This window comes from Clarias gariepinus, chromosome 17 (assembly GCF_024256425.1).
Source record: "Clarias gariepinus isolate MV-2021 ecotype Netherlands chromosome 17, CGAR_prim_01v2, whole genome shotgun sequence".
Classification (NCBI taxonomy): domain Eukaryota; kingdom Metazoa; phylum Chordata; class Actinopteri; order Siluriformes; family Clariidae; genus Clarias; species Clarias gariepinus.
In genome coordinates, this window is record NC_071116.1 from 29,805,001 (window position 1) to 29,819,226 (window position 14,226).

A 14,226-nucleotide genomic window follows, 5' to 3' on the forward strand; every position below is an offset into this window, starting at 1 on the left:
AACCAGTTGGTAGCGCATAGCAAGACACGCCTCCTTGGGGCGGAGCTTACAGCAGGGAAAACGAGTAGTACAGGATGAGCTACGGGTAATTGTAATTGATCTATAAAATAAAAACATCATGATACCTTTTATGAGACGTTTTTATTTCACGTATGTTTCTGGAATTCTGTAAGAGACACGAACATAAAGATCAGAGCCGCAGGTTTGTGTTTCAGGAGCGTTAAACTGCAGCGTGCGGAGCAGAGACGCCGCCGTCTCCAGGCCTGAGATTAATCATCCGCACCCGCTGTCCCGCGTTTCTGATCTGTCTGTGTTGTTCAGAGACGGAGACATGATGCTTCCACCATGTAGCTGTTTACTTTCTCTCTCTCTCTCTCTTTTTCTTTCTCTCTTTCTCTCTCTCTCTCTCTTTCTGTCTCTCTCCCTCTGTCTTTCTCTCTTTTTTCTGTCTCCCCTTCTCTCTCTTCGTCTGTCTCTGTCTCTATTTGTCTCTCTCTCTCTCTCTTGTGTAATAGATTATTTGCTTTGGTTCGTTGATTTTATTTCCAGTTTGTTTGCTTTAAAAGTCTGATTCTGCTTATCAGCTGAAAAAGATTTATAGCCTGTTCGTCTTTATTTCCCCAAATCTTCACCCAGGTTTAAACACGAGACGTTGTTCGACATTGATCTGGCCACAATACCTCAAAGAGGAAATGTTTTTCAGATGTGCAAATGCAGCTGCTCAATCAGAAGTACTGAGAATTTTTAATCAGGGTTTGTGTGGTGAGACGATGCAGACGTCTGCGCGCGGGTCTTCTCCGGGTCCGAGCTTCCGCTTGTGTTTTATTTCTGTTTAAACCTGTGTTCTTCCTGTGTGATGATGAACAAGTGGGGAAATTTATGCTCCTCAATCAATATTCAATAATTGTGTGTTTTTCTATCAGTTCTACAGTATAATATTTAATCTCTTATGTAGCTGCAGGTGTGAGTGACATCAAAGAATTGAGTGTATTGTACATTTCTGGTTTATTACACTCCCTGCTGCTGAGTTTTCAGGGTCTTGTACGTGAACTGCGGGGGTTATTAATGCGCTTATGAATATGCCGGAGAGTCCCGGGACATCTGGGAGTGTTGGTCATTTTTGCTAGGATGAATCTGAAAGATCTGCTTATAATAATAATAATAATAATAATAATAATAATTTTCTCTCTTTGCGTTACAGTGATAATCTGAAGAGCCTGCCGCTTCTGCGTTCCTCTGTGGTTATACTACCATGAGCAATTCCACTCCATCCACAGGTACGATGGTCCGATCCCTTCTTTCTTTCTCAGTCTTTCTTTTCGACCACCCACTTTTCACAAGCCAATCAAATCCCGAAGTGTAAAACCGAAACTCCGCCCGCTTAACTAAAAATAACCGGAACACTCAGAAATGCGTCACATTCTGGAGGAAAAATGTGTTGAAATTCCATCAGTCTGGTTCTTTCACACTTTTCACATCAGGACTTCGGCCCAGCTCGCTTACAGTCTGTGGAAATATAATTAGCATCATGTCGCGCTAATGAGATTTCAATTTGTGCACTTTGTAGTTTTAGAAGCTGTTCTGGTTAAGATTAGAAATCCTGGGAAACTAAAAGCTGAAAAAGCTAAATGATGTTTAAACACGTCACAGCTTTTCAAAAGCCCAGAGAAGTGACGTGTGTGTGTGTGTGTGTGTGTACTGTTACCCTTTCCTCGTGTACCCTATTGCGTTTGCAAAGCTGTACCGACCTTCATCTCTTCGTCTCTGCTCAACTTTATTTACGGAGTCAGACGAGACCTTGAGATCCACAGCGAGACAAAACGTCTCTCTCACCCCAAATACGCTCGTGGTCTTCCAAATCACAGCGAGGACGCTGTCGTCCGGTATGACACTGAGAGTGTGTTCATGTAGCAGACGTCCCTGATTATAGCACGTCTAGACGCCCTGAGTGTGCTTCAGTCGGACATTCATGAGGTTCTCTTGTTGTCTGATCTGTGAAAATATGAATCACATTCTGTTTACGCTTCTGGTTGTTTGATTAATTTTCTATAACATGAACTCCGGAAGGTGTATAATACTGCACCCCGTCTGATACCTTATCGTTTCCATAGTAACAGTCAGAGGAGAAGCTGTAACTATGCTTTATAACACAATAATATAATATAACACGAGAATAACACACTCATTCTCTCCGAACTTTTTTTCCTGAAGAATCACTAAGCTTTAGGGGTGTGTGTGTGCGTGTGCGTGTGCGTGTGCGTGTGCGTGTGTGTGTGTGTGTGTGGGGCGTGGCTTTGAGACCTGTGTCTGCTCACTGTGCCACTGACACCCACCTAAGGAATGAAAAACCCGCAGTACACACACACACACACACACACACACTTTATTTAAAACATGTATAAACCTGGTGTTATTTCCACTGAGGGTGTGTTTAAACCCGTTTATCTGTTTAAAGGTGTTTTATACAACGTCAGAGACGCCGATGTCACAGATCTGCTCATGTAATAAACACACTGGTGTGTGTGTGTGTGTGTGTGTGTGTGTGTGTAATGCTAATTAGCGTAAACTCCCGCTTTACCCCTGACCGTTACGGAGCACTGACACTGGAGGCTCCTTCCACTAATGTTACTGTGAAGGCGTTTCTCTCTGGTTCAGACGATATAAGCGCAGTTTTCCTGTGAACAGCTCTCACAGCTGCTGTTATAGAGAATTAATCAACACCTCCTGACCAATCAGAGCGCAGGACTCCGATGTGGTGTAAACGGGCGTGTGGATCTCCACTCGTCCGGTCCGTCTGCCGTCCTGCGTCTGCCGTCCTGCGTCTGCCGTCCTGCGTCTGCCGTCCTGCGTCTGCCGTCCTGCGTCTGCTCCGGCTGGAGATCAGGGTTGGATGTGGGGTGGAAATGTGCGACGTGTTCATTCGTCAGTTTAGTTAGAATCGCTGGTCATGTTTGAAACGCGGTCATCAGGTTCAGATGTTTTTTTTTTTTTCCTTTTCTTCTGTGTGTGTTTCTTCCGAGCCGCTTCCTCTCGAGAAGCCGGTGGTGTATCTGATTCAGAGCCATGGATGCTCTAATCGCATTAAAGCCTCACAATGAGATTTGTTAACGGCACAAACGAGACGAATCGCCGTGCCGGAGCCAGATGCCTCGATAGGTCATGTGTCCGGTCGCCATGGCAACGCCAGGTCATTGTAGCTGAGCTGGGGGAGGGGATGGAGAGAGAGAGGGATGGGTGGGCTGCTGGGATGTGTCAGGACAGCTGTCTCCAGGAACAGCACGGGTTCACGACTGAGAGGGAAAATAAATGACTCACTCGCTCTTTAACCAAATAAAAGTGAAACGTAACGAAGCTGATGTGTGTTCGAGATACGTTTGCTTGAAGAGACGTCCTTAGAGTGTGTTACACTTTTCTCTCTCTCTCTTCGTCTCGTATTCTGTTTATTATTCTGTCTCATTCTGTCTTTCTACATGTCTGTTATACAGTCTCTTCCTGACACTCTCTCTCTCTCTCTGTAGCTTTTTTAAAATATATTTTTCTCTTTCTGCATCTCGTTCCATCTTAAATTCTCTCTCTCTCTCTCTCGTTTTGTCTCTGTCTTTTATTCTCCTTCATTTTGTCTCAGTGTGCCTTGTTCTCTATCCCCGATTCTGCTTCACCTCCTTTATCTCTTCTCCTCTGATATTCTGTCTCTCATTTTCTTTCTCTCGTGCTCATTGTCTCATGGCTCTCTGTGAACATGATAACAGCTTGTGCTCTTTTGGCAGCCGTCTGCTCATTTTCCCCGCCTGCTCTCTCTCTTTCTCTCTCCCTCTCTCTCTCTTTCTCTCTCCCTCTCTCTCTCTCTCTCTCTCTCTCTCTCTCTCCCTCTCTCTCTCTCTCTCTCCCTCTCTCTCTCTCTCTCTCTCTCTCTCTCTCTCTCTCCCTCTCTCTCTCTCTCTCTCCCTCTCTCTCTCCCTCTCTCTCTCTCTCTCTCTCTCTCTCTCTCTCTCTCTCTCTCTCTCTCTCTCTCTCTCTCTCTCTCTCTCTCTCTGTTCTGTTTCTCTCCGTCCTATCTCCCTCTCCCTGAGCGTTCTTGTTGCCGATAGTGAGACGGTTTCTGGGAGGGAGCGTGTCCTGTTTGTTGTTGAAATATGAGGAATGTAAATGTGTACTGTACAAACACACCGCTTTGTTATTCTCACTGACGTTTAAAGAGCAAATGAGGAAGAAGTGCAGGGTGTGGAGAGGGAGGGGAGGGAGGGAGGGAGGGAGGGAGGGGAGGGAGGGAGGGGAGGGAGGGGAGGGAGGGAGGGAGGGAGGGAGGGGAGGGAGGGGAGGGAGAGGGAGGGAGGGAGGGAGGGGGGGGAGGGAGGGAGAGGGAGGGAGGGAGGGAGGGGGGGAGGGAGGGAGGGGAGGGAGGGGAGGGAGGGAGGGAGGGGAGGGAGAGGGAGGGAGGGAGGGAGGGAGGGAGGGAGAGGGAGAGGGAGGGAGAGAGCTGACCTGCGGCCGAGTCCGGTGGAGCGTGAGGTGAGGTGAGGTGATGGAGAGCAGGTTTCGTCCCGTGCCTCTGAATTTGCATCTCAGAATTTTCCTTTTATGTTAAACACAAAATGTTGCGAGCAGATCAGCGTGCAAACACCGTCATCCTCCTGATCCCCAGAGTAGCACGAGCTTCAGCGTCTGGAGCTTAGAACCTGGATGTGATGTTGGGTCGTGTCAGGACCGTTACAGGACGGCGTCAGGACCGTTACAGGACGGCGTCAGGACCGTTACAGGACCGTGTCCAGTCCATGCTCCATTCTCCTGAGCCGAGATAAACCTGAGTTGTGGTGAAGGCGGTGACACGGAGTGTGTTGACTACAGCAGAATCTCATAAGATGATTTTATTCAAATATGACCGAAAAAGAAATGGGATTATTTCAAGTACACACACACACACACACACACACACACACACACACACACACACAGAGATTTCTGTGCCTGATGGAAAATTACTTTTTAGTGATGCTCACTGTTGCGCACTGTTACACAGACACACACACACACACGTACCCAGAGTTTAGTGATGCGCACCGAGTCGTCTCCTGCGCTGTGTGAATTTGGCCTGCGTCCTGCTGACCTCAGCACTTTCCTTTGTGAGTCGGTGCTCCTCTTGGCCTCATCTCACTGAAGGGATTAGTACTGTATTCTGTGTGTGTGTGTGTGTGTGTGTGTGTATATGTGTGTGTGTATGTGTGTGTGTGTGCCCACACACAGGAGTTGACCCATATGTCCACTCCATAGTATTTTAAGAGAGTGTCCCTGTTTTTAGAAACTCTCCAGCACGGGGACTTTATCTCTCTGTGTGTGTGTGTGTGTGTGTGTCGTGTGTGTGTGTTTCACACAGTGGATCTGCTTGCTGTATAGAGTTGAATGTTGTGTTTAATGAGTGTTAGACTCAGGAGCAGAAGACGAGCCTTTGGACGGCGCTGTGGTTCTGTAAGTGGAGAAGATGAGAGCGAGCTCAGAGAGAACCCTGACCTTCCTGTTGCTCCTTCTTCAGTTCTCCTGGAAACTCGTCTCGTGACCTAACGCTGTGGGAGGGGGACCGTTCCCAACGCGTTCTTTAGATCAGTATTAGTGTCCCGACACCCATCCCCCCCCCCTCTCTCTCTCTCTCTCTCTCTCTCCTGTTAGAGTCTTTCTGGGTAACACACACCCACTGATTGATGTGATGAGTTTTCAGGAGTTCCAGTCACTCTTTGTTGTCTATTGTTGTCTCTTTTTTGTATATAAGAAGTTTTAGGTTAACCTTAAAATAAAAAATGTAAATTTCATATCGGAGGTAGTCAGCTAATTAGGTCTCTTAGTTAACGAGCTGCTTCCAGTAGAGTTGTGTTGTATCTCTCCTGATGGTCCTGGAACGTTGTCTCGTTTCTCTGTCTACTGAACTGTACATGCTGGGAATGACAATAAAAGCCGACTTGAAATATATATATACATATGATAGAGGGATAGATAGATATTATTACAATGCTAAAAAGTTTATACACCCACTTTGTGATTAAACGTTAGTGTGAATCAGGAAAACTGCTTATACAAACATAAATCTGGAGATGAAAAGATTTATAGACAGATTTACAAAAATCTGTTTACATCCGGGAGAACTAAACATCCTGTAGAGGAATATAAGTGCTGATGTTTCTGAGCGTTTCGGAGAGTTTTGGTGTTTCGGGGGTGTTTTGGTGTTTCCCAGCGTGTAGGTGTTTCTGGGTGTTTCAGACATTTTGTTTTGCTGGTTCAGAGTTTCACCGCATTTTGATAAGTTTCGGTGCATTTTTGCATTTGTTTGTGTTTCATCGTGCAGGTTTGGATGTGTTTGGGCGTTTCAGCATGTTTGTGTGTTTTAGTGAGTTGCTGTTTGTGTTTCTATACATTCAGCATTTTTACTCTTTCCATCTGGTTCTGTACTGGAGTGTGATTCTGTTATTCACTTCTCTTATTTTTTCGTTTCTTTTTTTTTTCTGTTTTGCATTCAATATAATAAGACACACACTTACTATCTCTTTCTCTCTCTCACACACACACACACACACACACACACACAGATCATATGTTTGATCCCATGTCATATGGTGTTAATCACTGAATCACCACTGATACTTTATTAATCTCTTTTTTTGCAGCTAATGGCAACGAGAGCACAAAGTATAAAGGAGACCGACCGCCCTGTGGCCCCTCTCGTGTCCTTCACGTCCGTAAAGTTCCCATCGAGGTTTCCGAGGCCGAGGTCATCTCATTAGGAATCCCGTTTGGCAAAGTCACCAACCTGTTGATGCTCAAAAGCAAAAACCAGGTGTGTGTTTACCTGAGAGTGTGTGAGACACCGCTTCACACACACTACTACCACAGACCTTCATCATCACCACTTCTAATGCTGTATCTGTTAATGTTGTGCTACATTTATTTTATATATATATATGTATAGATATATAAAATGTATATATTGTGTTTGTGTGTGTGTGTGTGTATATAATATATCCTAAAGGATTATTAGGAACACCTAAAGGATTATTAGGAACACCTGTTCAATTTCTCATTAATGCAATTATCTAATCAACCAATCACATGGCAGTTGCTTCAATGCATTTAGGGGTGTGGTCCTGGTCAAGACAATCTCCTGAACTCCAAACTGAATGTCAGAATGGGAAAGAAAGGTGATTTAAGGAATTTTGAGCGTGGCATGGTTGTTGGTGCCAGACGGGCCGGTCTGAGTATTTCACAATCTGCTCAGTTACTGGGATTTTCACGCACAACCATTTCTAGGGTTTACAAATAATGGTGTGAAAAGGGAAAAACATCCAGTATGCAGCAGTCCTGTGGGCGAAAATGCCTTGTTGATGCTAGAGGTCAGAGGAGAGTGGGCCCACTGATTCAAGCTGATAGAAGAGGAACTTCGACTGAAATAACCATTCGTTACAACCAAGGTATGCAGAAAAGCATGTGTGAAGCCACAACACGCACAACCTTGAGGCGGATGGGCTACAGCAGCAGAAAACCCCACCAGGTACCACTCATCTTGCCTACAAGTAGGAAAAAGAGGCTACAATTTGCACGAACTTACTAAAATTGGACAGTTGAAGACTGTAAAAATGTTGCCTGGTCTGATGAGTCTCGATTTCTGTTGAGACGTTCAAATGGTAGAGTCAGAATTTGGCGTAAACAGAATGAGAACATGGATCCATCATGCCTTGTTACCACTGTGCAGGCTGGTGGTGGTGGTGTAATGGTGTGAGGGATGTTTTCTTGGCACACTTTAGACCCCTTAGTGCCAATTGGGCATGGTTTAAATGCCACAGGCTACCTGAGCATTGTTTTTGACCATGTCCATCCCTTTATGACCACCATGTACCCATCCTCTGATGGCTACTTCCAGCAGGATAATGCACCATGTCACAAAGCTCCAATCATTTCAAATTGGTCTCTTGAACATGACAATGAGTTCACTGTACTAAAATGGCCCCCACAGTCACCAGATCTCAACCCAATAGAGCATCTTTGGGATGTGGTGGAACGGGAGCTTCGTGCCCTGGATGTGCATCCCACAAATCTCCATCAACTGCAAGATGCTATCCTATTGTAGCGTTTTTACCGCTAAGCAGGAACTTGGAGAGACAAGTGAGCTTCCAGGCTGCCCAATGCAATGGCTGGGAGTACTTTAATTGGTTTCCAACACAACGGCACATTCACAATCACAGTCACAAACATAAGACACACGTTCTAACTCACACACACAACCTGGCCAAAACCCACTAATTCAAACACCTTTCCCCAACATGGTGACAACATAACAATCCCTCCCGCAAAGCATGATGGTTCCCAAACGAAACCCCGCCCACGCCACACTATTAATATGGGCCAACATTTCTAAAGAATGCTTTCAGCACCTTGTTGAATCAATGCCACTTAGAATTAAGGCAGTTCTGAAGGCAAAAGGCGGTCAAACACCGTATTAGTGTGGTGTTCCTAATAATCCTTTAGGTGAGTGTTTGTGTGTGTATATAATATATATGTACACACACACACACACACACACACACACATACAGTGGAACCTCGGATTACAAGCATAATTTATTCCAGAAGCGGGCTCTTATTCCAAAACACTCATAAACCAAAGTGGATTTTCTTATAAGAAATTATGGAAACCTAAATTATTTGTTCCACAGCCCACAAAAATAAATACATAAAATATAATTAACACAAAATATTAAGTAAAAATAAGACAAATTGACCTACACTTACCTTTACAAAAGTAAAAATAAATCCCAACAATTGTGCCCCAATAAGTGTCACCATGGCAACTGTGTGCAGAGGGTAAAGGTCTTAAACACAGTTTATTTTTATGGGCTGTGGAACAAATAATTTAGGTTTCCATAATTTCTCTGTTTAGTTAAGTTCAATGACATGCGTGCACACACAGACACAAAGAGCAGGCTGATACAGAGAGAGAAAATGGATCTTTAACCTCTCTAATGAGACTTGCTTTTGCTTTACACACGTTGTACACACAGTTGTACAGTGTTATAGTAAACGGTACACGTGTGCATAGATGTTGATTATACCAGTAAGAGACGCGCACGAAGACCCAGCAGGGGAGACGATTACCCACAATTCCACAGCGCAAGAGAGAGAAAAACAATTGGCTCAGTTGTGATCACAAAATGCAAAACAAGAAGCGCATGCGTGATACATGATACTCTGTACTCGTGAACCAAGACTTGTTCGTTTTCCAAGTCAAAATTTATTTAAAAAAATCTTCGCTCATCTTGCGGAACACTCGCAAACCATGTTACTCGTAATCCAAGGTTTCACTGTATGTATGTGTGTATGTATATATGTGTGTGTGTGTGTGTATGTATTAAATTACATTGCTAAAAAGTTTATACACCCACTTTCCGGTTAAAAGTTAGTGTGAATCTGGAGATGAAAAGATTTATAGATAGAGAATAAAAAAAAAATCTGCTCACATCCGGGAGAACTAAAAATCCTGTAGAGAATTAAAAGTGTAATAAAGTTGAGATTTATATTGTATTTAAAAGCATTTCACGTCACAGTTCTCCCCATTAATGCGGTTTCTTGTAATCATGATGAAAACTTAAAGGCTTTTTGTTAATTTACTCTAAAAGCAAACTTTAGTTCCTTTTTTCCTCCCCAGGCTTTTATAGAAATGGCTTCTGAGGAAGCAGCGATCACTATGGTGAACTACTACACCACGGCCACGCCGCACGTCCGCAACCAGCCCGTCTACATCCAGTACTCCAACCACCGCGAGCTGAAGACAGACAACCTGCCCAACCAAGGGGTGAGGACCGTGCATTAGCTCTGACCTTTACCCTCTGCACACAGTCGCCATGGTAACGAGTGGCTTCGGTTGCAACGACAGCCTCCTTTTGATTCCGTCCCAGAGGGCAATTAGGCGATGTGATTGGCCGAGGGGATGTGCAGCGAGCTGCCGACTAGATTTGCATAAATCTGGAGTGACCAAAGGACAATGGGGTGGAATTGATTGAGCGAGTGTGTGTGTGTGTGTGTGTGTGTGTGTGTGTGTGTGTGTGTGTGTGTGTGTGTGTGTGTGTGTGTGTGTGTGACTCATCGTCTGAGAATGTTAAATCCACACCATGACATTTTAGCATTTCCATCACAGCGCATGTGTTCATGTTTAGATTCTGTTTGCGGTTCTGTTTAAAATTAATTTAGAGTAAGTTCATAAATTGTCTCCAGGCTGAGCCTTGGCTAGAGATGTTTGCGTGTGTGTGTGTGTGTGTGTGTGTGTATGTATGCATTCGTGTGCGTGTTGGTGTGCTTAAGGAATTATTGTTTAAAACTGACAGCGTTGTAAATTGCCCTACAGAGAACCCAGGCCACCCTGCAGGCCGTTAACGCCATGCATTCTGGGAACATGACGCACTCGGCGTCGGCCAGCGACAGCAGCATGATGCCCGGGCAGAGTCCGGTCCTGCGCATCATTGTGGAAAATCTCTTCTACCCGGTTTCTCTGGAAGTGCTTCACCAGGTATGACCACCTCCACGAACACGGCTGTGTTCACCTTTAGTCCTGTAGGTGATGGGAACTCAGCTTCTTAAATATGAGGAAAGAAATTAAAGCCAAAAAAAAAAAAAATCCTTCTGAAAAAATCCATCTGAATTACCACAATCCTGCAACAGTCACGTGTAAACGATCTGGGCATTAAATCAAAGATTAATGTGTCTCTTATAGGAGTTCAGCTTTTATAGAACAATCACGAAAAAGGAAATATTAGAGCGGTGTGATTAAATCAATTATTTAAGTGAATTGATGTTTTGCCTGTTGTGTCGATTTGATTTATTGTGTAGACGGGTCAGATTTTAATTCAGAATCGATTCACTAATGTTAAATAGTTTTAAATCGACAATTTCATACCGCTTTTGCAAATATGTTTAAAATTACTCAGTTTGCGAGATCGTTTCCTTATTTTCATTTCTTCTTATGAGTTTTTCTGCCCCTGGTGCAATACCGCCCCCTACTGGACTGGAGCATAAAACTGGCAGTAAAAAAATTACGTCTTTTTACATTATGGCAACACAAGTCACACAGTATTTCATTGTTTATTAAACTTTTATTATTGTTTATAACTTTTAGTAACATACAGTAACATTTCTTTTTTAATAAATCTGCAAAAATGTCAACAATTCTGTGTTTTTCTGTCAATATGGGGTGCTGTGTGTACATTAATGAGAGAAAAAAAACTTTTTATCAAATAGCTGCAATATAACAAAGAGTGAAAAATTTAAGGGCGTCTGATTATTTTCCGTACCCACCGCATAGGACCGGTTTAAGAGACGAATCAGACAATGAACGTTAGTGCTGTTAAAATGAATGCAGTCAAAATTTATCACCACACGTACAGCGTTTATTACAAACCTGAAGACTTTAGGATGTCGGCTATCAGACCTGCATGCAAGTGATACGGGATGATGCAATACCTGTACTGTATACATTAGACCCTCCCCTTTGTTGTTCTCTTTTTAAATAGAGAGATAAACAAGTCCGAAGGCATTGTTTTCTAAGCCTGTCCCGTTCCAGATAAGAGACGTGAATGGGAATCGTCTCTGAGCTGCTCGTTACACAAGCTCACGTCATCAACAACATTTAAGCCACACCTTCCGTCCATACTTTTGTTTATTAAATCAACATAACCAGACCTTCTGGATTATTAGTTTATTTTCATGTTTTGTGAGATACGATTTTCTAAACGGTGTGAAGTCTGAAGTCTGTTTGAGAATCAGTTAAAAGCAGCTCTGCTTGCTCTGAAACTTAGTACTATATACAGTACTGTGCAAAAGTCTTAGGCACCATATTATTTGCTGTATCAATTTTGTTATACGTGTTTATCATGTCTGCATCATTTTGTGCAAAATCATTCAGTATTTCCATATATAACTACAAAATGTATAAATAAATAACATAACAGGAGAATATATGCATGGCTGTAACGAAAAATACAGTGTATAGTACAAGACAGGACAGTTTTTAGATGGAAACCTAAAACACCTAATGTACGCTCCTGTTTTCTTATAAAACTGAACAAATCTCTGTCTAAAGCTCCTGATTTTTCACATCAACTTATAGAAGTTTTCTTCATGCAGAAATGTTTTCAAAAGCATCTTTTTCTTATGCCATATTTTTGTCATTTGTCATTTTGCCAATACTTTTGCACCGTACTATAAGTAACACAGCTGTTAGGTTTTACTGAGCGTGCTGGAGGATATGAGTTCTTCTGGTAACGTTGTCACACTCACTCCTTTCTATTTTTATGCAAATCCCAGGAGCGTACATTAGGGTTTTTGTTTCCACCTGAAAACTGGTCTGTCTTGTACTATATTTTTTTTTTCTTTACGACTGTGAATATATTCTCCTGTAATGTTATTCATTTATTTTTAAGTTACAGTATATATAAAAATACTAAATGATTTTGTACATAATTACATGCATACAGTACATACAGTATATAAAGCTATTTTTGTTTTGTGTTTCTCTTCTGCCTGGCTGTAGATCTTCTCTAAGTTTGGAACTGTCCTGAAGATCATCACGTTCACCAAGAATAACCAGTTCCAGGCTTTGCTACAATACTCAGATCCCATAAACGCGCACCACGCCAAACTGGTCAGTCCTGAAAGGGTTTATTTTCTCGATTTATTCTCCTGTCACTGTACTGACTGATTATGCAGGAGCTGTTACACGTGTCAAGAGGAAAGTGGAGCATCTGGAGCGCATTTTTCAGATGTTTTTTGTGGGTTTATATGCCGTGGTCGTTCCTGACGCCGGGCCTCTGTGGTTTATCACCCGACCCTGTCCTTAATCCGAGTCTCATCGTCCATCACTGAGGCTTCAGCTCAGGTTTACAGGCTGATTTATCCTGGGCCTGAAAATCCATCAGCCTTCTGCATCTGTACGCTCCTCCTCCTCCTCCTCCTCCTCCTCCTCCTCTGAATGAGACCCGTCCTGCACGATTCCCTCACCCCCGTGATTAATTTGTCAGTGCTGAGGATATCTAATGAACGCCATTGAAGCTGTGAGAGGAAGGGAAAAAAGGCGGCGTGTGCGTAATTACTCCCCTGGTCTGTGCGTGTTATCTATTGTGCTGCTGCCATGTCGCGTTGCCTCGCTGCACAAAGGACACGTTTGTTCATATTACCGCAGGAGGCGGAGCTTTAAAATCCTCTTTTTCTCAAATTATCAGGGAGAGACAGGAAGTAAAGGGAAGAAAAACAAAACGCTACAGCAGCTAAATCAGAGAGAAGGAAGAGTTTTCTCTCTCCCCCCCCTCCCTCTCTCTCTCTCTCTCCCCCCCCCCCCTCTCTCTCCCTCTCTGGTGTTGATTAATTTTCTATATCATCCGCTCTGACACTACAGTAGCTGTAAATCACAGGTTTACATGCTGCCTCTCGCTGCTCTGCTCTGCGACTTTTCACACGGTTTAATTAATCGTTTTAAAACTTAAGTCTGATCTTCTGACGTTTTCGCCCCTCAAGAGACCCCACAGGCAGGACTGGCATCTCCAGCTGCTCCACCTTTAGAGAGGGAAATAAACCACTGTTTGTTTGTTTGTTTTTTATAAATCATCACCTGATGGCCCAAACCGTTCTCGCTCACCTACAGGTGTCACGTGTTCCAGATGTTCTCTAGAGGATTAATTGTGTAGATTTGTTTGTCTTTGCTGTTGAGTTTTATGATAGAAGTAAAAAAAAAAAAAGTGTGATATTTCTCCATCTCTCACACACACACACACACACACACACACACACACACACACAAAACACGGATAGGATGATAAAGTTCTAACACACCCTGTTACTGAAATACACAGATATTGTCAGTGACTGGATCGTAATCAGTGTATTAACAGAAAGCATTGTAAATAAAAAAGGCACTTTTTGCATTTAATAATAAACTAAATCTCTTAGAAAGTTGTTAGTCTAAAATAGTAAAAAATAAGTCCAGACTTAAGCTGTAAATAAATGAAAGCTTACATCGGCTTCATTATTCTCGGGTTAAGCTTAACAAATTCTACCCCTCCATCTCCTCTAACTGTAACAAATGTGAATCTGCAGAGGGATCCTTGGGACATCTTTTTTGGTCATGCCCAAAACTTTGAGTTTTGGAGCGAAATTTTCAGATTCTACTCTAAGGCTTATTCTTGTACTCTTGAGCCTGATCCAG

General features: G+C 43.2%; 1 protein-coding gene across 1 annotated transcript in view; it reads left to right on the forward strand.

Annotated features, from left to right (window-relative positions):
• ptbp3 (polypyrimidine tract binding protein 3) overlaps positions 1-14,226 on the forward strand; it is a 54,545-nt gene that overhangs the window by 22,911 nt on the left and 17,408 nt on the right. The window contains exons 2-6 of the mRNA XM_053515737.1: positions 1,202-1,277; positions 6,651-6,820; positions 9,682-9,828; positions 10,378-10,539; positions 12,559-12,669. Coding sequence (XP_053371712.1) covers positions 1,253-1,277; positions 6,651-6,820; positions 9,682-9,828; positions 10,378-10,539; positions 12,559-12,669 — 615 coding nt within the window. The 5' untranslated portion in view covers positions 1,202-1,252. The remainder of the gene's footprint in view (positions 1-1,201; positions 1,278-6,650; positions 6,821-9,681; positions 9,829-10,377; positions 10,540-12,558; positions 12,670-14,226) is intronic.